Source organism: Candoia aspera, chromosome 2 (assembly GCF_035149785.1).
Source record: "Candoia aspera isolate rCanAsp1 chromosome 2, rCanAsp1.hap2, whole genome shotgun sequence".
Lineage (NCBI taxonomy): Eukaryota > Metazoa > Chordata > Lepidosauria > Squamata > Boidae > Candoia > Candoia aspera.
Genome location: NC_086154.1, coordinates 253245809 through 253269050, shown reverse-complemented (window position 1 = coordinate 253269050; position 23242 = coordinate 253245809). Strand labels below are relative to the sequence as shown.

General features: G+C 40.7%; 1 protein-coding gene across 1 annotated transcript in view; it reads left to right on the top strand.

The window, feature by feature from the left end:
• Positions 1–23242, top strand: part of DCC (DCC netrin 1 receptor) — a 652649-nt gene that overhangs the window by 603444 nt on the left and 25963 nt on the right. The window contains exons 24-26 of the mRNA XM_063293179.1: positions 3378–3604; positions 6529–6645; positions 16667–16822. Coding sequence (XP_063149249.1) covers positions 3378–3604; positions 6529–6645; positions 16667–16822 — 500 coding nt within the window. The remainder of the gene's footprint in view (positions 1–3377; positions 3605–6528; positions 6646–16666; positions 16823–23242) is intronic.

The following is a 23242-nucleotide window of genomic DNA, read 5'->3' as shown; positions in this document are numbered from 1 at the left end:
TAAAAATGCATTTAAATGTATGTCTAAGATAAATATAGCTGCGTGGGAAGTGTAAAAAACAGTAGCTACTTCTACTAATTAAAGATCTATATTACTAATGGGTGTCGGTGACATCAGAAAGTATACATTTTTAAAGAGGAAATTCATGCATTTTCTCTGTTTCCAGCGGGATTTTTATAATAGTTTTGCATCACCTAGTTAACAAATGACCTCTGCTGAGCAGCAAGCTGCCACCCCCTCAAGGTACTATTGACATTTCCTGTCATTGGACTTTGTCTGTTTATCTTCCCAACATATGCTTTCAGCATGAAGCTTTATGTCTAGCTGGAAGGGGTTGGCAAGTAGCCTCAGCTGGAGTGAATTCTGTTGCCACTTTATGGAGCTCAATAAAGCCGTTGGTAAGGGAGAATATGAGAAGGAGTTCTGTTGAACCAGACCAAAGACCTACCTGTTTCCTTCCACAGCCTATCCCACAGACTTCTTCCAGTACCATCCCTTGGGACTCAAGTTCATGCATAAGGTCCCTCGGACCCTAAGTAGAAAATAGTCACCAGGATTAGTAGCTCCTGATAGCTGAATTAATTGTTAAATTATCCACATTTAACCAATCTCATTTTTTAAGGTGTTCATGTTGATGACCCTCACTATATTTCTTGGTAAGACATTTCATAATTTCAAGTATCTCCTTGAAATATCTTATCGTTCAGCTTCTTTGATGCTTCCAGGGATGAATCTGTGTTTTTCCCCCTCTTCTTCCACCTCTTGCCTGTCTTCTCGAGCTTTATAAATTCTGTAAGTTATCTCTAACTTGCCACCTTTCTTAAATTCTCTACATCAGCACTTCTCGACATTGGCAACTTTAAGATGGGTGGACTTCAACTCCCAGAATTCCCCAGCCAGCATGCTGGTGGGGGAATTCTGGGAGTTGAAGTCCACCCATCTTAAAGTTGCCAACATTGAGAAACACTGCTCTAAATCACATCAAATATTGAAAATCTTTCTCCCAGGTGGTTTTCTCCAGCCAGTTCCCCCCTCCCTCCCCCGCCATTTTATTTTGTTCCTTTTCTTGCATTTATCTGTTCTTATGAGATGTCCTGATTTCTACATCATGTTTCCAAATCTAACATACATATTTTATGAAGACATTAAGGTATTGAGAGTATTTTCATAGGACATTCCATCAGAGTCCCAAGATCCCTTTCTTTCTTAGTGATTAGCAGCTGAAACATTGTTCCTGGATATACAAGATATATATTTTGGTCCAATGTCTATCATTTGATATGATTCTTGCTGTTCATCTCCAAATGTGGTGTGTACATTTTTCTCCCTGGATACTTTGACAGACTTCCACATGTGTTCATTGCTTACTTTGAATCTCCATCTGATGATGCTATCTTATGCCATCATGGATTTGTTAATCTTTAAAATGCCACATTGGGATTGCTCCAGCATTTGGAGAGCATCATCAACTTCTGGAAATAGTTTTGTCCTCATCTTGGCTATGGATGATCAGACATATTTTCTCCCTGATCCTGAGGGATGAAGTAGGGATGTTCTTCAGCTGCTGTTGGCTTTCTTTCAGGAGTCAGTTTAGAAGTTGCTATGCAACCTTTTGGATATTAAGTACTAATATTCTGGTTCTGTTTCAATTCAGAGGTGTAGCCTATCCATTTTGTAATGATTGATTGATTGATTATGTGCCATCAAGTGGGTGTCGATTCTTAGTGACCACCTAGATATGTGCATGATGTATAGTTCTGTTATACCCCATGGCATTATCTAGTCCCTGACAAAATAAATGCATCCTTCTAAGCCCATGATTTCATTAACACCTTGAAAATCTGATAGTTCCTTCTGTCTACGTGGCCCATCACATGGAGCACATGCTATCTTGGAAATACTGGATTTAAACCTCTGATTGGCTATGATGGCAGAGGAATTGTCACTTGGCAGCAGGATGCTACTATAATTTTCCTAGAGATCTAACTCACACATTTCTCTGCCTCTCTTAGCAGCTTCAGGTCAGCTGCTTTGGCCTCAGTGGAACAGCCTGATTTCCAAGAGGCAGGAACTCATGATCTGAGATCATTCTTTCTAGCAAACAGAGGGTCCTGGGGTCTCCAACACCAGGAAGTACCATTTGTTCTTAGACATCTTTCTTAGTGTCCATGAGTTTCCTGCCCCACCTGACTTTTAACTAGATAGGTAGGTAGATAAGTAGGCAGAGTGTACACAGAGTCTGTGCATGTGTGTAGGGAAGCTGTTCATGCTGCAAAATGACGTGTCATCCTGAAGCATCATAACTCCAAAAATGTTTCTGGGTCCATGGACTTCATAATTAATTTCAAAAGTATGGATCTCCACAGCAGTGTTTTGTTCAGAAGTGGGTGCCTTCTTGCCCAGACAAAACATAGGATTTGGAGGGACAGCAGGAAGCATCTTGTGGATGGGGGAAATATAAGGAGTCTCTCATTGCATTTGGGCAAACTGATGCTTTGTAACTGATGATGCCTTCCATGGCACATATCCTGAGGACTGACAAGCCCCTCCATCAGCTACTTTGTAATGTCTTTGACATGTTCTATAAATTCCAAATGTGCCCACCAGCCCAAGAAAGGTTGAGGAACATTGGCCTTATTTTTGAAATATACTAAATACTACCTACATCCCTGCTGGTTTTGTAACTATTTGGGGAGTTATTGATTTGGAAAGCTGAAGCCCATAATATCAAAAAAAGGAGGGGGGTTGGTAGCTCTGGCTAACCATCTGGTTCCATAGCTTAAAGGCTATGCATTGCATCAAGTCCTTTTATAGAAGCCTGGAGTATTATCCTGTATGTAGCATTTAATGCTTGGTTGTATTCCAGCCTGGAACATCTTCCCCGTATCGCACTTCTAACATGCAGAATGATTTACCACATGGAACAATTTTGTTTAAACCCATCCACACAGCCTAAAAATTGCACAGATTCCTTTTATGCACAGGCAGTGATTAAGCTATTTTGGTGTGATACTGCTGCATAAGAGATCTCAGAGTCTCAGTCCTTGACACAAGTCTTAACACTTGTCTTTTTCTCCCAAATGGCATCTTATTAGAGCAATGCGTATTGATGAGAATAACCCACATGATGAATTGTCCTACAGTAGAATTTGGGATAACAGCCACTTGGGGATCATAATACGGGTGTAGGTCCTTCCCCAGGATAAAGCTTGATCAATTGCTTTTGATCAATTAAGACTGAAACCTTATTCAGATAAAGCAAATAAATCTAATCAGTTCTTTACGACATCCCCTGAGAACTATGTAGAAACAACAGAAAATTTAAGAAATTTAGGGCTTTTGACTTTTCCCTCCTGATTTCTTCCTCTCCCCAACAGAAAGCGTGCTACTCATAGTGCTGGCAAAAGAAAGGGCAGCCAGAAAGATCTGAGACCTCCAGATCTTTGGATACACCATGAAGAGATGGAAATGAAGAATATTGAAAAGCCATCAGGTTCTGATCCATCAGGAAGAGTTTCACCCATACAGAGCTGTCAAGAAATCACTCCAGGCAGCCACAGTCAATCTGAAACCCAGATGGGCAGCAAGAGTGCCCCACAGTCTGGTAATGCTGCTCCTTGCCGTATGTAAAGAGTTTAAGTTCACACCTTTATACAATCCTTAATGAATTCCAGTGAAGAATTACGCTAGAAGCAATTATGGCATTTCATCCATACAGTAAGTGCATATCAACAGGGGATGCTGTATGCATTGTATGACAAGCAGAGCTGAAGAACCAATTCACGTTCACCTGCCCCATATAGTGGTCAGATGAGGAACACACACCTCCATGTGATGTTGTCTTTTAGGCCAAATATGCCAGTCCCATATAAGTATGGGTGGCAAGTAAAACTTTCCCAATCTCACTAACAACACATGGCAAAGGAAATGTTCTACAAGGCTTTTAGTCATGAAGTTTTGTTGTTGATCATGATCCATCGATTAGACTGTTTTTTTTTTTTCTCTAGATGTGTTTTGTATTGTAAGGTTTAATGTCTCTGTATTTTGTAAGTACTTGTGTGTCTCTGGACAGAAAAGTTATAAATCAGGGATTGGTGACTTTTTTCAAGCTAAGAGCAACTGGAGGCTTCCTGCCACCCTTGGTCAAAGCCATAGACCAACTGGATGGAGTCACTGCCGATATTGCCTGTCACCATGTTTACCTCATCGCCCAACCCCATTAACAGACATCATTCAAACACACACACACTCCCCCATTTGAACACACTTTCTCTTATATTCACACAAACTCTCATACACTTTACTACATTGTTGCCACCTCAAGGCCCCAAGAATACAAACTACCATGAGGTGCACAGCTGCCCAGAGCCTAGGCTTTGCACAGGTAGGACGTTCTACAAGAACCTAAGAGGAGTCCTGAGATGGGTTCAGATCATGGACCATTTTAGGACAGCATTCTACATCACACTGGCCAAACAGATATATCAGAAGTTCAGAGGCAGGACAGGTTGGTGACAGCCCTCTTCCCCTGTTGCTCCTTAGCAACTTTGTGATTTTGGATGGATTTGGGTGTGGCGCCATGGATCTCTAGCATGGTGCTTGACTGGAATCTTCACATGACTTAAGATCTCAAACCTTGGATTCTGTTTGGATAAGTAATTTTCTCTTACCCAGGCTGACATTTAAACTGGGTCTTAGATATTCCAAATAGTGCATTCTATCCATAATCATTAGTAAAAAGCAGATCTGAAGTCTACAGAAAGGGCAAATTACGTTTATGCAACTCAAAGGCCAAAAGAAAACTCTTGAACAGTCAACAATTACAAGCAGATTTCCATCTGCAAATCTAATGTTAATAAAACCAGTAACTGCTATTTCTGATCTAAACTGGGATGTTTATATCACTGCTTAATATCGATAATAATGTGTATGGCAAATCAGTGTAATTCCAGATCCTTATACCTGTTCATATGTGGAACTAAAGTTTCTCATTTTATTTGTTATTGCTCTGCCAAATCTTCAGCCACAGACCTTGCAATTCTGGAATTTGAATTTGAAATGTTTTATGCATGCAACTCTTTTAAAAGATTGAAATATGATACCATTTCACGCTAAGGTTTTGTTTCTGAATGTACTGCTTAAATTCTTAGGGTTCATTTGTATAGCAAATGGCCTTGGGTGACTGGGTGATTATACATTGCCTTTTAAACACCTTTCCTTGAGGGTATCTGCCCATTCCACTAGATTAAGATAGAGTGGGCATGCTCCAGGTGCCTTCCCTTAAATGTTGCCATCTAGTGGGACCTAGAAAACGTGCCTTTTCTGTAGTGGTCCCTGCCCCGTGGAACACCTTTAACTCTTGAGGTCTGGCAGGCCCCCACCATCTTAGCCTTCCATCAATTGATGAAGAACTGACTTCTCCCCCAGGCACTAGGAGAATACGGTCGAAGCCTTGAGGTTGAAGAAAATAGGTATAGTTATAGATTGAGCCCCTGGTTTTTCTTGATTTCTTTTTCTTCCTTTTCTTTTTTGCATTGGTTTTATTGTTTGTGTTTGTATCAGTTACTAGCCACCCAGAGTTCTGTGCTGCAAGATGTGTGCCCATATAATTCTTTTAAACAAACAAACAAACAAACAAATAACATCACACAGAAAGTTGAATGCCAGCTGGAGCAAATCATTAAGTAATAGCATACAAGGACTTGATCATTCTTGCAGTGAGATTTCTGTTTTGTTTTTATGAGTTTTATTAAAAGTTTTGCAAAGAACATAAAAACTATCCCAAACTAATAAAGAGTAAAAGAAGCAAAGAAAGAGAGAAAGAGAGAAAGAAAGAAAGAAAGAAAGAAAGAAAGAAAGAAAGAAAGGAGGAAAGAAAGAAAGAGGAAAGAAAAAAGCTAAAGTGCAGAAAGAAAGAATAAAAAGAAATAGAAAGGAATTTCTGATTTCCTTTGCAGCAAATATAAGTACAATTGCCAAATTAATTCTTACTCTGATTACAAAAAAAAAGCTCCCTTTTTTTTATTATCCATTTTTTCCCCTAATCATCAAAATCACAAGTACATTTTTTTCCCATTTCATGCAAAAAGTCTATAAGGGGTTTCCAGTCAGCCATAAATGTAGATATTATCTTTCTTGCAGTGGAATTTTTGCATGGACTTTAAGAAAAGCTAATAGCGAACCCTATTTTTTGAAAGATGATCAGCATTTCTGCAAAGTACTTTGCACTGCAGCTATGAAGAGACGTGACTAAGCAGTGACACAAATTTATAGAAAGGAATTAGCATTCTAAGCCGGTTGTGAGAAAATGAGAAGCAATTCATTTGATTCCAGAGTGGTCCTTAATATTTTCTGTATTGCTATTAAGGAGCGATGTTGATTGAGTCCCCCACTTTTTAAATTGGGAGCTATGACAAATCATGCCCATCTATCTTGTCTTGAGCCTTTCAGCTGACTGGGAAGCAGGGACCAAAACCGCTTGGTATTTGAATTGCCTGTGCATTTAAGCTTTGCATTGTTCTCTCTCAGTTCCTGACACAGAAGAAGTGGGAAGCAGCATGTCCACCTTGGAACGCTCACTCGCAGCCCGACGAGCAACACGTGCCAAGCTCATGATCCCGATGGACTCACAACCCAGCAATCCTTGTAAGCCTAAGGTCCACCATCATATTCACACGGAAATGCTATTGTGTTGTCATGTTGCTAGATAGCTCTCTTCATTCAGTTGGATAGATACTATAGATACGTTTACAAGGCTGTCTTCTCCTACATGAGAAGCTAGCAAACCTACGTTGGCTTCCCAGGCAGAAAATGCCTCTTCGGTGAAAGTGTTTTTATTTTTTTAAGCCTACTAAATCAATCAATCACTCAATCAATCAATCAATCACTATTTGAAGTCCTTCCCTGTTTCCCTAGGTCAGCTGCCAAAGACAGCTGTCTCATCTTTCTTAATACTTAACACCTACTTAGATGCAGATGCAGTCACAGGAGATTTAAAAAAGCAATCAGCCACAAAAACTTCAGGGGGCAGAGGGATTCATTCATTTACTGTCCAGTGCTTATAAACTGCTCTAATCAGACCAATTCTGAGCAGCGTACAATTCCCCAAATCTGTGACTTGGATTAAAACCAGACAAGATGAATATAAAAGATAAATATTACATCATCAAGAAGTGAAGAAAAGGATAACATTGAAATATGAAATAATTTGTATAGCTATCTCTTGGCCATGCAATATAGAGCCACGTGGCTAAACAGCTCAGCCCCTCCACCCTGCCTTCCTTTTTGGAAGATAAATCAATCTCACAAGAGAGAAACAGAATCAAACCTTATTTTATTAAAATAAAAATAAACTCAAAGATATTATAGATGAACCCCAATTTATAAAAATACATGCAATATTCTCAGCAGGCCAAAACATAGTGCTGTCAGTTACTGTATAGTTAATGAGCTAGGGGAGGATCTCTTTATTAACAAGAAGTTAATAAAGAGAAAATAAATAGTCTGGAAAACAGTCTGAAATTATACAGAACGGCCTTACATGTGCAAACTCATAAGGAGAAAAGACAGTGAAGCTTAACCACCATACACAGACAAAAGGAAACTTAACTATACTTCTGACTCAGGTAATTACCTATTTCTTAGAGATAATCTAAATTCAAAATAAATTCTCCCAGAACGTAATTTCTAGCCATTTATCAGAACTGTTGGAAAGACAATATAATCCCTTGTTTTCACAGCTCAGGTACAACAGCTTTTTGCTCCATTTTTCTGGAGTTCTACCTTTGACGTTTAAAAGAACAACCCCTTTCCTCTATAGAAGAAGGGAGAGGTTGAGGAAATCCAAGCATAGGTGCTAAAGCAGTGTTTCTCAGCCTTGGCAACTTTAAGATGTGTGGACTTCGACTCCCAGAATTCCCCAGCCAGCCACATGTGAAGCACTGCCCTAGAGAATGTGTGTATTCATGCTGCAACAATATCTGGCATTCGGATGTGCAGAGGTTGCAAGTACATGGTAAATGCAGGTTGGCTATTCATAACACAGCCATTAAAAACAAAACATCTTCTGAAGTACTTGGGAAAGCAGTTAGTGCTGGGTAAAGCGTAGAAGAGATCCAGTTTTCTCTTCTAAGTATTGTCTGCACTAAGGACCGGTGTACCCACACTTGATTTAAGTCTCTGACCTAAAAATGAAATAAGGCATTCAGGTTTATTTACAACACAAGAACAGTTTCATCGGATATTGATTATTTTAATAAGGTAACCAAAAAGCCTTCCGCTAACCCACAAAGACAAAATTGTTTTAAAATTGGCTGAGACAACTGGTGATCTACTAGCTAACTGTGTAATCACTCCTTACTCATCATCACTGGAGCACCTTTTGCATTGCTGGGAGCAAACTGTAAGCACTTTTTTCCAATCCTGCTTTGGGATTATTGAAAAACAGTGGATAGGCAGGATAGAAAAACAATGTTTTATAGAAATAGACATATAAAAACATTATGTTATATTACAGTTTGGGATAATCTTCCTAATCTGATGCCCTCCAACATAATAGGGCACCAGGTTGGGGAAGGCTGGCTTAGCAGGTCATAAACAGTATGGAATTAATGTAAACACATAATAAAGGAGGGAAAGGATACAGTGATCATGTAGCTGGGCAAACCACAACGACAATAATTTGAAGTACATGCAAGCACCAGATCATTAATTAAAGGGTAATTATCAGACATTAATAAGGATATAATTGGCCACCAAACAAGGAAGAGGCAGAGAATTTCTTCCACAGTAGGTAGAATGAGGAGAGAAATCTAGATGGTGCTTCTTTAAAGTGTGGGTGAAGAACCACACTTGTGAATGTTCCCCATATGTAACTAGCAAGCAAAAACAAACAAACAAAAAAAAGTAGACGTAGTCCTTGCTTAATGACCACAACGGAGACCAGAATTTGGTTGCTAAGCAAAGTGATCATTAAGCGAATCCAACCCAATTTTACAACCTTTTCTGTGGTGGTTGTTAAGTGAATCACCATGTGTGTTAAGCGAACCATGTGGTTGTTAAACAAATCACACAGTTCCCCATTGATTTTGCTTGCCAGAAACTGGCTAGGAAGGTTGAAAATGGTGATCACATGATCATGGGATACTGCAACAGTCATAAATGTGAACCAGTTGCCATGCACCCAAATCGTGATCACATGACCAGAGGGATGCTGCAACGGTTGCAAGTGTGAGGACCAGTTGTAAGTCAGGTTTTAGCCCTGTTGTAAGTCCAAACCATCACTAGATGAATGGTTGTTAAGCGAGGACTACCTGTACTGTACATTGGTTACTTCAAAAAAAAAACAACAACCAAACAATCCTGTGACTGATTGGCTGATTGGCTGTGTCATTGATTGATTGATTGAGTGATTTTCCAATGTATATGCCACTCACTTCCAAAGAGCGTTCGGGTGGCTAAATGTTCCTCTAGTTCAGAAACCTCTTTCCCAAAGTGCCTCTGAGAAGCCCCCCAAATAGTTGGGAGGCAGTTCCTGCGTCCCATTTTGTTGCCCGATAATACCTGTTTGCTGGAGCACTGTCAGGCAAACAGTGAGATCCCATACAGTCCTCATGGTGTAGAGCCCTGGGCAGGCCATCGGTGTGTAGATTTCTCTAATGGATTTTTAAAGACCTCCCAACCAGAAGGCTCTTTTCACATCTTGTGGTGCAACCTCTTTAAAATTAATCATGTATATTGGAAAGAAAGGCCTTCCTACTCCATGCTTCCGTCCTGGATTTCCTGCCAGTTTCATCAACAAACTTTAATTTGCTACGCAGCTCACAGCATGAATTAAAACTAACAGGCTGACAGTAGAGATTTTGAGGAAAAAAGTAAAAGAAGCAGAGGAAATGCACACTGAACCAGTGGCAATTTTTTTTAAAAAAATGTACGACATAACTTTGAAAATGATAGAAACGTTGAGCTCCCCTCCAAACGCCATCAAAAAGACTACCCAGATGTGAAACAAGTGCCGTATTCGTGCAAAGGGTTCTGATTATCCAAAGAAACAGCCTGGAAATCTAATCTGCTTCTCTAGGTTATAATTGTTTTGTAGAAGCAGAACTTGTAATTGGACATTATGAATTTGTGTCTTCATTCACTTCTGCCAGCATAAATCAGCTGGCTACCACTGAGAGAAGGCTCTGACATCCATGGTTGCAAACTTATTTATCCATTTGTCAAGTAGAAGGCCCATGGCTAGTTTGCAGACAGCTGTCAGTTATTTTAACTGATGATCTTACCCCTTTTCTGAATATGCACACACACTGCATATTGCAGTTTGGACTCAGCCAGTGCACATACTTGAATCTTGATTATCTTGGTATTAACTTGTCCAGAACTACATTCAATCTGTTAGTTATGCTTTTGACTACTGATGAAGGCTAATAAGCCGAAACACGCATGGTCAGAATTATATCCGTCAGCGAGCATTCCGGCTGAAACATTTGTGTCTGTTTAGTGGTCTGTACACGCTGGCTGTTGTGGGTCTTTTTATTGTTTTTGTTGTATTTTATAATTATACTTTTACAATTCCATATAAAATATTAGTAAACAGCATTGTATATTTTAACTTGTGGCCCAACATATTTATATTTACGTGACCGCGTTGTTATTTCACACAGAGAGAGAGAGAGAGATGCACACACACTTTCTCAAAAAGAAATTTTAAAAAGAATTAATCATCTTGCTGATTCCTCTGCATAAGTCTTTATCTACCATCATTTCAAAGGGTATGGTGTGAATATCCTTTATTTGCAGTGCTTGTGCTTCAGCTTTTCAAAAGCCGTTGATAGCAGCAGCAGCAGCAGCAGCCGCACTATGGGCAACTTGTACTTGAATTTGGCAACAGGAAGGAATGCCAGCCTCCTTTTTTCCTTTGGAAATGCAGGTGGCAAAAAAGACAGAGAGGAAGCAGATCCACTAGAATATATTCAGGCGAAGAGGATTTGCAGTTTTCTCATTTGAGTACAAATGCTGCATATTCACTGATCGGTTGAGTAGGATATGAACCTAATAACCACAGCCATGGAAGGTGAGGGAGAGGACTTGACTGGATGTGTCATTAAATTAATTCTACAGCATGAATAAAATCTGCTTAAAATTTTGACTTCAATCCATCTGAGCAGGATTGCTTTGATTTTAATATACATCAGACTAACAGTTATAATTTGTTCAAACCGCTTCTGAAAAATCTTGCCAAGAAAACTGCAGGGACTTGTACAGGCGGTCTCCAAGCATCAGACATGAATGAACGGATTAGCCCAACTACAAGCAAAAGCACTACTGAGTGTGCCATAGTTAGATGCCCATCAACCAGGTTGCATGCTTTTTGAGTTCACGATCTATCGCTGCCAAAAGTAGATTTAAGCACCAGGCAGATAAATTCTCCTCCACCCCTACCCCATTCTCATTCAATTTGAGTAGAAGGGAATTTCCTTCAAACACTCCAAAATGGAGCATGATGTCCTTGCACTTATGTAGTGATGAGGCTTCCGATGAGTGTATGTAAAAATCCTGCCTTACATTATATCATTCTTTCTCTGTCTATCTTTTTCAGTAGCAAGGGAGAGTTCTGTTCCTGAGAAACTTTTGGACCTAGTTTCCTTCTGGAGAAATTCTGAAAAATTCTCCACCCAATTTCTCTGCCCAGAAGTCTGGTGGAGAATTTCGAAATGCCAGTTGTGCCTGGTTCCTGGAAATGTATGTCAGTAGAGCTTTCTGTGGGCATTTCCAAGGATTCTGAAATGAATGATTTTCATCTCTGGAACTGCATTCTGCCAGGGATAGTATGCTCAATTACAGACTTATAAAAAGGATCTTTCTCTGCCTCTCATCCATCCCACAAAATGGAGGTTTCTCTCCTCCAAGTCACTTTCATCTTTGGAAAATGTTATCTTGCAGCAGACTCACAATCCGAAGCTCAGCAGATGACAGTGTCTCTCTGCATGTGCATGTCTCTGTGCTATCCTTATTCTAGAACGGTTGTTTTCTAGAAGAGCTATGTTTGGTATTTTTAACTATAATTTGTTAGCAGATTGCTCTAATGCAGCAGAAGTAGATAAGAATGAGAGACCAGGCATTTCTTTATAAAAGATTGCATTAAATAAAAAAACATTACTTAGAAGTAAAACAATGGACAGATTAACCAGCCAGCTGACTCATAACCGAGACTTAGGGAGGCTGACCAGGGACTGACCAGCAAGAAGCTGGTGTACATTATTAATATATTCTGTCCTATGTACATCAACCAATCAGGAGCTTCTTAACCTTATAAGGATATACCTTTAGATCCTGAGAGTAAGACCCAGACAGCCAGGCACCAAAGGTCCACTCAGAAAAGCAGCCCCCACTTTTTTCCTGTGAGGTGTCTTTCTAAAAACTCAAGCCTCTGTAATTCTTCTATGATTAAAAAATATTCAACATAATTTTGTTGTTGTTTATTCGTTTAGTCGCTTCCGACTCTTCGTGACTTCATGGACCAGCCCACGCCAGAGCTTCCTGTCGGTCGTCAACATCCCCAGCTCCCCCAGGGACGAGTCCGTCACCTCTAGAATATCATCCATCCATCTTGCCCTTGGTCGGCCCCTCTTCCTTTTGCCTTCCACTCTCCCTAGCATCAGCATCTTCTCCAGGGTGTCCTGTCTTCTCATTATGTGGCCAAAGTATTTCAGTTTTGCCTTTAATATCATTCCCTCAAGTGAGCAGTCTGGCTTTATTTCCTGGAGGATGGACTGGTTTGATCTTCTTGCAGTCCAAGGCACTCTCAGAATTTTCCTCCAACACCACAGTTCAAAAGCATCGATCTTCCTTCGCTCAGCCTTCCTTATGGTCCAGCTCTCGCAGCCATATGTTACTACAGGGAACACCATTGCTTTAACTATGCGGGCCTTTGTTGTCAGTGTGATGTCTCTGCTCTTAACTATTTTATCGAGATTTGTCATTGCTCTTCTCCCAAGGATTAAGCGTCTTCTGATTTCCTGACTGCAGTCAGCATCTGCAGTAATCTTTGCACCTAGGAATACAAAGTCTTTCACTGCTTCTACATTTTCTCCCTCTATTTGCCAGTTATCAATCAAGCTGGTTGCCATAATCTTGTTTTTTTTGAGGTTTAGCTGCAAGCCAGCTTTTGCACTTTCTTCTTTCACCTTCATCATAAGGCTCCTCAGTTCCTCTTCACTTTCAGCCATCAAAGTGGTATCATCTGCATATCTGAGATTGTTAATGTTTCTTCCAGAGATTTTAACTCCAGCCTTGGATTCCTCAAGACCAGCTTGTCGCATGATGTGTTCTGCATACAAGTTGAATAGGTAGGGTGAGAGTATACAGCCCTGCCGTACTCCTTTCCCAATCTTAAACCAGTCCGTTGTTCCGTGGTCTGTTCTTACTGTTGCTACTTGGTCGTTATACAGATTCTTCAGGAGGCATACAAGATGACTTGGTATCCCCATACCACTAAGAACTTGCCACAATTTGTTATGGTCCACACAGTCAAAGGCTTTAGAATAGTCAATAAAACAGAAATAGATGTTTTTCTGAAACTCCCTGGCTTTTTCCATTATCCAGCGGATATTGGCAATTTGGTCTCTAGTTCCTCTGCCTTTTCTAAACCCAGCCTGTACATCTGGCAATTCTCGCTCCATGAATTGCTGAAGTCTACCTTGCAGGATCTTGAGCATTACCTTACTGGCATGTGAAATGAGTGCCACTGTTCGATAGTTTGAACATTCTTTAGTATTTCCCTCTTTTGGTATGGGGATATAAGTTGATTTTTTCCAATCTGATGGCCATTCTTGTGTTTTCCAAATTTGCTGGCATATAGCATGCATTACCTTGACAGCATCATCTTGCAAGATTTTGAACAGTTCAGCTGGGATGCCGTCTTCTCCTGCTGCCTTGTTATTAGCAATGCTTCTTAAGGCCCACTCAACCTCACTCTTCAGGATGTCTGGCTCTAGCTCACTGACCACACCGTCAAAGCTATCCCCGATATTGTTATCCTTCCTATACAGGTCTTCTGTATATTCTTGCCACCTTTTCTTGATCTCTTCTTCTTCTGTTAGGTCCTTGCCATCTTTGTTTTTGATCATACCCATTTTTGCCTGGAATTTACCTCCAATGTTTCTAATTTTCTGGAAGAGGTCTCTTGTCCTTCCTATTCTATTGTCTTCTTCCACTTCCGCGCATTGCTTGTTTAAAAATAATTCCTTATCTCTTCTGGCTAACCTCTGGAATTTTGCATTTAATTGGGCATATCTCCCCCTATCGCTATTGCCTTTTGCTTTCCTTCTTTCTTGGGCTACTTCTAGTGTCTCAGCAGACAGCCATTTTGCCTTCTTGGTTTTCTCTTTCTTTGGGATGTATTTTGTTGCCGCCTCCTGAACAATGCTGCCAACTTCTGTCCAGAGTTCTTCTGGGACCCTATCTACTAAGTCCAGTCCCTTAAATCTATTCTTCACCTCCACTGCATATTCCTGAGGAATATTCGTGAGCTCATATCTAGCTGATCTGTGGGTCTTCCCTAATCTCTTTAGTCTGATCCTAAATTGTGCAAGAAGAAGTTCATGGTCTGAACTACAGTCAGCTCCAGGCCTAGTTTTTACCGACTGTACAGATGTCCGCCACCTTTGGCTGCAAAGGATGTAATCAATCTGATTTCGGTGTTGTCCATCTGGTGAAGTCCATGTGTAAAGCCGTCTCTTAGGTTGTTGGAAGAGAGTGTTTGTTATGCAGAGTGAATTGTCTTGGCAAAATTCTATCAGCCTATGTCCTGCTTCGTTTTGTTCTCCCAGGCCATACTTACCTGTAATTCGAGGTGTCATTTGACTGCCCACCTTAGCATTCCAGTCTCCTGTGATGAAAATAACATCTCTTTTAGGCGTGTTGTCCAGTAGGTGCTGCAGATCCTCATAGAACTGCTCTACTTCAGCTTCTTCAGCATTTGTGGTTGGGGCGTATATTTGGATCACTGTGATGTTAGATGGCTTGCCCTGAATTCGAATTGAGATCATTCTGTCGTTTTTGGGGTTGTATCCAAGCACTGCTTTAGCCACTTTACTATTAATTATGAAGGCTACTCCATTTCTTCTGTGGTCCTCTTGTCCACAGTAGTAGATCTGGTGGTCATTTGATGTGAAGTGGCCCATTCCAGTCCATTTCAGTTCACTGACGCCCAGAATGTCTATCTTTAATCTTGACATCTCACCAATAACTACATCCAATTTGCCCTGGCTCATAGATCTTACATTCCAGGTTCCAATGGTGTCTTGATCCTTAGAACATCGGATTCGCCGTTCACCACCAGCACCGTCGGCCGCTAACCGTCCTTTCGGCTTTGAGCTAGCTGCGTCATCACGACTGGGGCTAGTTGAGCTCATCCTCTGTTCCTCCCCAGTAGCATTTTGACCATCTTCCGACCTGGGGGTCTCATCTTCCGATGGTATACCGACATATCTCTGGTTGTACTGATCCATTTAGTTTTCACGGCAAGAATACTGGGGTGGGTTGCCATTACCTTCCCCAGGGATTGCATTTAGTCTGACCTCTCTGTCATGACCTTCCCGTCTTGGGTGGCCCTTCACGGTTTAGCTCATGGCATCATTGAGGTGCTCAAGCTCCAGCACCACGACAAGGTAACGATCCTTTGCGGAGTAACGATCCTTTGCGGAGAACATAATTTTACTCAAAGCTAAAACTGCCTAGAGAACACTGCCTACCTATGTGTTCCCGAGGTGGAACTGAGTAGATTCAGCACATCTAAACATTTCTTCTTAACAGTTTTAACAGCAACCACAATAACAACAATACTGATAAATCACTTAAAGAAAATACACACCAGTGGGAGACAAAATACCCATCTGCTTTGCCCTTGATCGCAGTGGCAGCATTATTAGTGATAATGGTTTCCTTAATTATATCACAGTGACCCTGAAATGGTTATGGATATGAAATGAAAATAAACTTTTTTTACCATAATGCCACTTTCAGGAGCAGAATAACTGAAATGGATTTCACTTCCCCAGCCTGGTGTCTGTGATGTGACTGAAGTATGTACTGCTCTAATTCTGACAGACCCATATAGAGAAATCAGGGAAAGCAATGAAACTTGATAGCTCCTTTTCTTTCCTTTTTTTTAAAAAGAGGAAATTAATCCCACGCTTTAAATTTACTTTCTTGCAATAGTCATTGATTTGATAGCACTTGGGTCGCTTCCAATTACTTGTTGCCATTAAATCATGCCTTGCTCTTAATTTGGAGGCCATTTTCAACTAGAAATAAGCACTAATTAATCAGCTTTTATAATAAATAGCATCAACTTCATTTGTGATTCAATCCATCATGTGTCTCTTTCTTTTAAATAGTTGAGTTTTATTTGATTGAATAGTTTAGATTTATTTTCTCCAAGGGGGTGGGGGGAGGGCTGGAATCTCTAAAATTATAATTATTTTTCTGTCAAACAGCATGTTCCAAGTCCCCACCTCACCCCAGTCTGCCAAAAATAGCACCTTCTCCCATATAACCACAATATTCATCAGCTCCCCTGCACATCACTGATGTTCATGTTTCCTTCTCTCTTTCCATGATGATGCTCAGCACTAAAGTGACTGGATTCCATTTTTCTCTCCAGCTGTCGTCAGTGCCATCCCAGTGCCAACACTAGAAAGTGCCCAGTACCCAGGAATCCTGCCATCCCCCACCTGTGGATATCCACATCCTCAGTTTACTCTCCGTCCTGTGCCATTCCCAACACTTTCAGTTGAACGGACCTTTGGAACAGGGAGAAGTAAGTAGAGTCTTGGTTCTAACTTCAATATGGTGAAGAAATGTAAGGCACAGAAACTACAAAGCACTATGTCTTGAAAACTGGTTGAAAGGGAAATGGGACCTCCCTTGAACCATAGCAATGGGTTGAAGAGGAGGAAGGAACGGCTTTGCAGTTGCAGTGAAGTGCTTGTTTTGGAAATGTGGGGACCTGTTGAGAAATTACTTACAGCTCTACATCTCTTACGGTAACAGGACAAATGGGTTGTTGGACAAGTTCTACTGATTTCTTACTTTTTGGAGGTCACAAAAGAAGCATTCTAAATATGGAAACTCCTCATCCTTCATTCCATCACCAGCGCCTCCAATTACTAAGTAAATGCAGGCATTTCATGACATTGCAACAGTTGGATCAATGACAAAGCAAGCACATATCCATAAACTTCTACTAAAAATCTTGCAGCTCCAGGCTTCCCTAGTTTTCCAGCAGTTTAGTTATTGGCTAGATACTTGAAGTTATGCCAAATATTTTATGTCAGGTTTTGCTTCAGCTTTTCTAATTTCCTATCTCCTTTTTTCCCCCTTAATGGACATGTTGACATAATATGTTCCACACGATAATATGACTTAAAAACAAAAGTGCTCCAGTAGAGCTGTGCTCACACTTGCTGGCTTGACCTGTAAGCAATGGGGACAAATCAGCAAATGCAAGCAGGGAATTAGTATTCAGGTAGTCCTCACTTAACGATCACAACTGAGACCAGCATTTCACTTGGTAAGCGAAGCAGTCATTAAGTGAATCCTGCCAGATTTTATAGCCTTTTCTGCAGTGGTCATTAAGCGAATCACATCAATTGTTAAGTGAACCATGTGGTCATTAAGTGAATCGTGTGGTTCCCCATTGATTTTGCTTGCCAGAAGCCGGCCGGGAAGGTTGAAAATGGCAATCACATGACTATGGGATGCTGTGAAGCTCATAAATGCGAACCAGTTGCCAAGTGCCCAAATCGTGATCACATGACCATGGGGAAGCTGTGATGGCCATAAGTGTGAGGACTGGTCATAAGTCAGGTTGTTTAGCACCAGTGTAAATCTGAACCATCACTAAACAAATTGTCATTAAGTGAGGACTACCTGTAGTATAGTTTAATATATTCAACATCCCTAAAGTTTTGCTGTAGTGTTTAAAGCACTGTAGGTGCTGTGGCTCTGTCAATTTTTTTCCATCTCCCCAAGTGTCAGGAATTAAGTAAACAATGAGGTATCTAGGAAGTTAAAAGGGTGCCATATTGAGGTTTAGCTCTTGGCAAAGTAGGGAGTCGCAGAGAAACTAACCATACCAGTCAAGGAAGCCCCTTTGCCTGTGTAGTCTATGGGAATTTGGCCATTTTATTAGCTTTTATCCATTCCCTACAGAGCCTTCTTGATTAATGCATTTACAGACAACCAACTTGCCCTTTCTTTCCTCTACTGTGTTCCTGCACTGCCTTTACACGGCCTTATTCTTGGCTACACAAAAGCTCAATCTGGCAAGAGATGGGGAAGGCATTTGTTCTGTTTGCCTTTCTGCTTAAACTTACTGAGTGTCAAAATTTCTTAACTACCTAAAAATTGTATTCAATTTTTGAAAGTCCTTAGTTCTTTGAGTTTTGTGATACCCTTCTCTGAGTAAAAAGAATATAAAGTGGATATACTAGGAGATAAATATATGTTAATAAAAATATTATACTAAAATATATTTAGCATGGGACAGGTAGCCTTCAATTTATGACCATTTTTATAGTAACTATTCAAAGTTACAACAGCACTGAAGGAAGTGACTTACGGCTGGTCCTCGCACTTACAGCCATTGCAGCATCCCTGTGGTCACGTGATCGCAATTCAGGAGCTTGGCAACTGGCTCACATTTATGATGGTTGCAGCATTCCAGTGTCATGTGATCACCATTTGCAACCTTCCCAGCCAGCTTCCAACAAGGAAAGTCAATGGGGGAAGCCAGATTCGCTTAAGAATGAGGTCATTCACTTAACAACCACGGCAGAAAAGGTTGTAAAATCCAGCATGACTGTCATGAGTAAGGATGGCGAGCAGGGGGCTCCCATCCAGACTGTCAAGCGCATGCGTAGCACTGATGAATTGTTCAGCCATTCAAAGAGACATAGATCGGGACCGCCTTAACCCTTGGGGGTTATATGTCTGGGTTTTTCCCACGCTTCTTCAGTTTGTTAGGATTCCTGTTAAGTACTAGCAATAAATATTAGAGACCAGTTCATTGTCTCAGTGTGTTTCCTGGTTGTTAGGACAATGACTCATGTAACAACCACCTCACTTAGCAACAAAAGTTCCAGTCCCAGTTGTGGTCCAAAGTTGGCAACAATCTGTAGTGCTTTCAGATTGTTTGTTTGGGGAAAAGGCAAAATGATGATATTAGGAGAAATGCACACAAACATGTCTGTTTTTAATTCTCAAATTGTTGCAGAAACTCAGCAAGAATGAATTAACTTAAGACTAGAAATAAGTGAGAAACAGAGACAAAGCAACACTAACATCTTTCTTCTTCTGGTGACCAGACATTTTGTCCTTTCTCTACTGGTTCACCTATCAGAGTAGCAACAAGCAGGTGGCCAAGAGATTTCTAAAAACCTTAAGAATTGTTCTTCTTCCCTTCCAAAGGAAACTCTAGCAAAAGTTCAAATGTATTCTTATTTATTCTTAATTGCCTACAGCCTTCCCCTTATTTCCCTTTGCAACCATTCAAGGGGGGGAAAAAGTGCTTTTCCTCCCACTTGACAAACATTGAACTGAGAGTAAGAGAGAATTATTATTCTCCTGATTATATTTCTCCAGTTGTTACCAATGGTACACCTGGTGTCTGTACTCCTTTCATTGTTAAAGCAAGATGTGTTTACAGGCAACCAGATGAAAACAGTGTATTACCATTGACATGTAGCAAACCAGTCAAGCAAGTGCTTTTCTTCCTATTCTCATGCTTGGTTAGAGACTACTTCAAGAATCTTAAAAGAGCTCACCCTGAACTTTTCACTAGGTCTTTTCCTGACATCATTTACAGAGGGAGACATCTTTTCCTGCATTTGATTCCCTGCTAATCCGACGCCTAAAGATTGTTCTGAAAAGGAACAACATCAATATTTTTGAAGTCTTTGTCACGTTAGATGTTCCAGTGCAAACCAGCAGCAGCAACACTTGGGCTCAACTGAAATGTGACCCAAGACACATGAAATAAATGTAGAAATGGCTCATTTAGATATCACAGACTGATACAGCTAATGCCATGTTCCAAGGAACCAGTGACCAGATTTAAAAATGGTAGCAGAAGTATGAAACTTTGCAGGTTATTCTACTTAACAAATGTCACAGTTTCAAAAAATACTTTTTAAGAGAAATGTCAATTCGGGGCAGGTTGCCAGGTAAGAACCTTGCTCTGTGTTAGTTTCTGTGGATCCAAACTTTCCAGTTAAGTGCCATTGAGGGAAATGATGTAGTTCAACAGCTGAGCAATAGGTTTAATTCCTGGAGTCTTCCCAAATCGCAGAACAAAACTCAGGTGGCAAAAGTCGGTTCAAGCTGGAGAAACCAGTGGACTAACAGTAATTTTATAAATTCATTTGCAAAGCAGTGGCACACTAGATAAATGCACCAGACATTTTTAACCTAAGCTGATGAAATTCCCTACCCATATGTAGACAAGTACAAATGGTGTGTTAACAGTAACTCAGTTTCCAGCAACTCTCCCCGCATTATTACATGACTGAACATCCTATTGATTGGAAAGAGTCGCCCTTCAAATTCATCATGTGGAGTGGCATTACAGATAGCTTCATTGTGGAGTGTAGCCATTCACTCTGCCCAATGGACCGTGTTTGGATTCCTCTTTCTCTGTTTTTGAAACCTATTTCAAATAAATGGGGAGGGCACCAGGGCTGGAAGAAAAATCACCCTCAGCAAAAAAAAAAAAAAGTTTCTGCTCAACTGTCTGCTGCAAAAAAAAAATAGAAGAAAATAAGGGAGACAGAGTTCAGATGATAAACCTGTCTGCCATTTTGACCACTGGCAAAAATGGCTGGTAGCAATAGTCCAGAATAATAGCTTTATGGTGACTTCTTATTTAATGCCTTTTGCTAGGAGGGGGAAAACATGGCTATTTTGTCAAAGTAATCTCATTCTATAGATCAGCTTCAGGGTGAGAAGGGAGTATTATGGAGACATATGAATGGTACTTTCTCAAATATTGAGGATGGATGTGTTTTAATTCCCTGCACTTTGAATAATGAAACCATTATTGCAGCCAATGTCAGAAAACATTACTTTTTCAGATGGGGACTATCCAAACCAGCATGTAGGGCCGGTTGAAGAGGCTCACACCACATGTAGCTACATTTTAAACATTTCCCTCCATTCACCCACCTCTGGTGGACTCACCTTTTGTCCATCTCATTGGTCTGCTCATCTTCTGTCTCCACTCCTGACATCTCATGGAAACCTAAAGAAACATCTACTTCTTTGCTGCCATCTGATGGTCACCTGGATTTTTGTAGCCCAGATCTGGTGGCCCTATTAAGCAAAAGCTAAGCCTTCCATATGTGACTGAACAGGGTGAAGACAGAGAGATCTGTATACAGCTCAAAGAAAAGTGTAAGTGTGTGAGAGAGAAGATGGGAAAGAAACAGAGAAACTTGTGCATATCATGAAGAAGCATGCTTTATACTTAGAGTCCAAGTTAAAGGAGAGGTATATTCTTGTATTTTGCCCAGAGATCTCAAGGGCTATTTTTGTCAGAACTGGCATTTCACACCTAGCTTATCCAAAATGTCAAAACAAAAGACTTCCATTAATTCAGAATGCTTCAAAGAACACACACACTTATCCCAAAGTAGAAAGGATGGCCATTATGTACTCTGTACACTGGTCGCTGTGTCATGGACATTAGACCAATGGAAAGAGCAATCTTTCAATTTTTGCTAACAACAGTGCCAGGAAAGGGAATGCATATCAAAACTGTGTAGTTTGGTGAGTGGGCATCTGACATTACACTTGATTATTATGTTTTAAGTTGTAAAAAAGAAGATTAAGGGTTGTTCATGATCATTCCAGAATGCAGGACACAGAATATGGAAATACATTTAAGGAAGGCAGATTCAGGCTAAATGTTATAAAAAAGAAAATCTGATAATAAGAACAATTGGACTGCGGAAGAAATTACCTAGATCAGCGGTGGACTCCCTTTCATTGGATGTGTTCAAGCAGATCTCAGACAGCCCATCAGAGATGCTTTATTTTATTTATTTATTTATTTATTTGTCAAATATGTCACCACCCATCTCCTCCTGCCGGAGGCACTCTGGGCAGTTTACAACAAGATGCTCATTAAAACAATAAATATATAAAAATGGATTATAAAATTACATCTCACTAATAAATATAAATAAGAGTAAAGTCCAGATGGATATGATCTCATTCAGTCTTTGCGTGGAAGGGGTATTTCAAGGCACTAGCCAACCCCAGGCATGACCATTCTCCTCCCTGCCCCAGGCCAGGTAGCAGACAGGTCTTCATAATCCATTTCATCCAGAACCCTCTGGAGCTGCAATGCCACCACTTTCTCATCCCCTTTCCCCAAAAGGGGACATGGGAAATTGGACGAAAATTGTCCAATACAGTAGGGTTCAGTGATGGCTTCTTGAGGAGAGGGTGCACCAATACCTCCTTAAAGACAGTTGGAAACACCCCCTCCCTCAAGGATGTATTAACCACTGCCTGGACCCACCCACGTCACCTCCTGAGCTGCTTTCACCATCCAGGAGGGCAAGGGTCTAGATGACAAGTGGTGGCTTTTACTGTCCAGAGGATCCTGTCCACTTCCTCGGGTCCAACAGGATCAAACTGTTCCCAGATAACTAGGTAAGTCCGCTCCCTTGGTATCTCCACGGACCATGCCTCACGCTTGGAGTCTAGCGTAGAGGAGATCTGAGCGATTTTATCCTGCAGATGCCTAGAAAACTCCTCTACACGGCCCCGTAGGTGGTTCACTGGGCCAACCTTCCCCAAGAGGGTTCAAGTGATTTTAAACAGGGCCTAGATCACTGGTGGACTCCCTTTCATTGGATGTGTTCAAGCAGGTCTCCGACAGCCCATCAGAGATGCTTTAATTTGGGTTCCTGTAGTGAGCAGAAAGCCGAATTCAGTGACCTTCAGCTCTAGGACTCTAGGATCTCTTCTAATATTCTGTAACAAAGTCCAGCACACTCAACAGCAGCACTGAGCTATTTGAAAAGGAGATGGCTGTTTCCTTGGTGTTTAGTGGAAAAGCCATGTAACCATGCAGTGTGATTATACAAGATGAAAGAGACTACCTTCCCTATTTTTAGAAAACAAGTGCAGTTGAGTCCACAGATCTTACAAATCTTTCAACAAAGCAGACAGT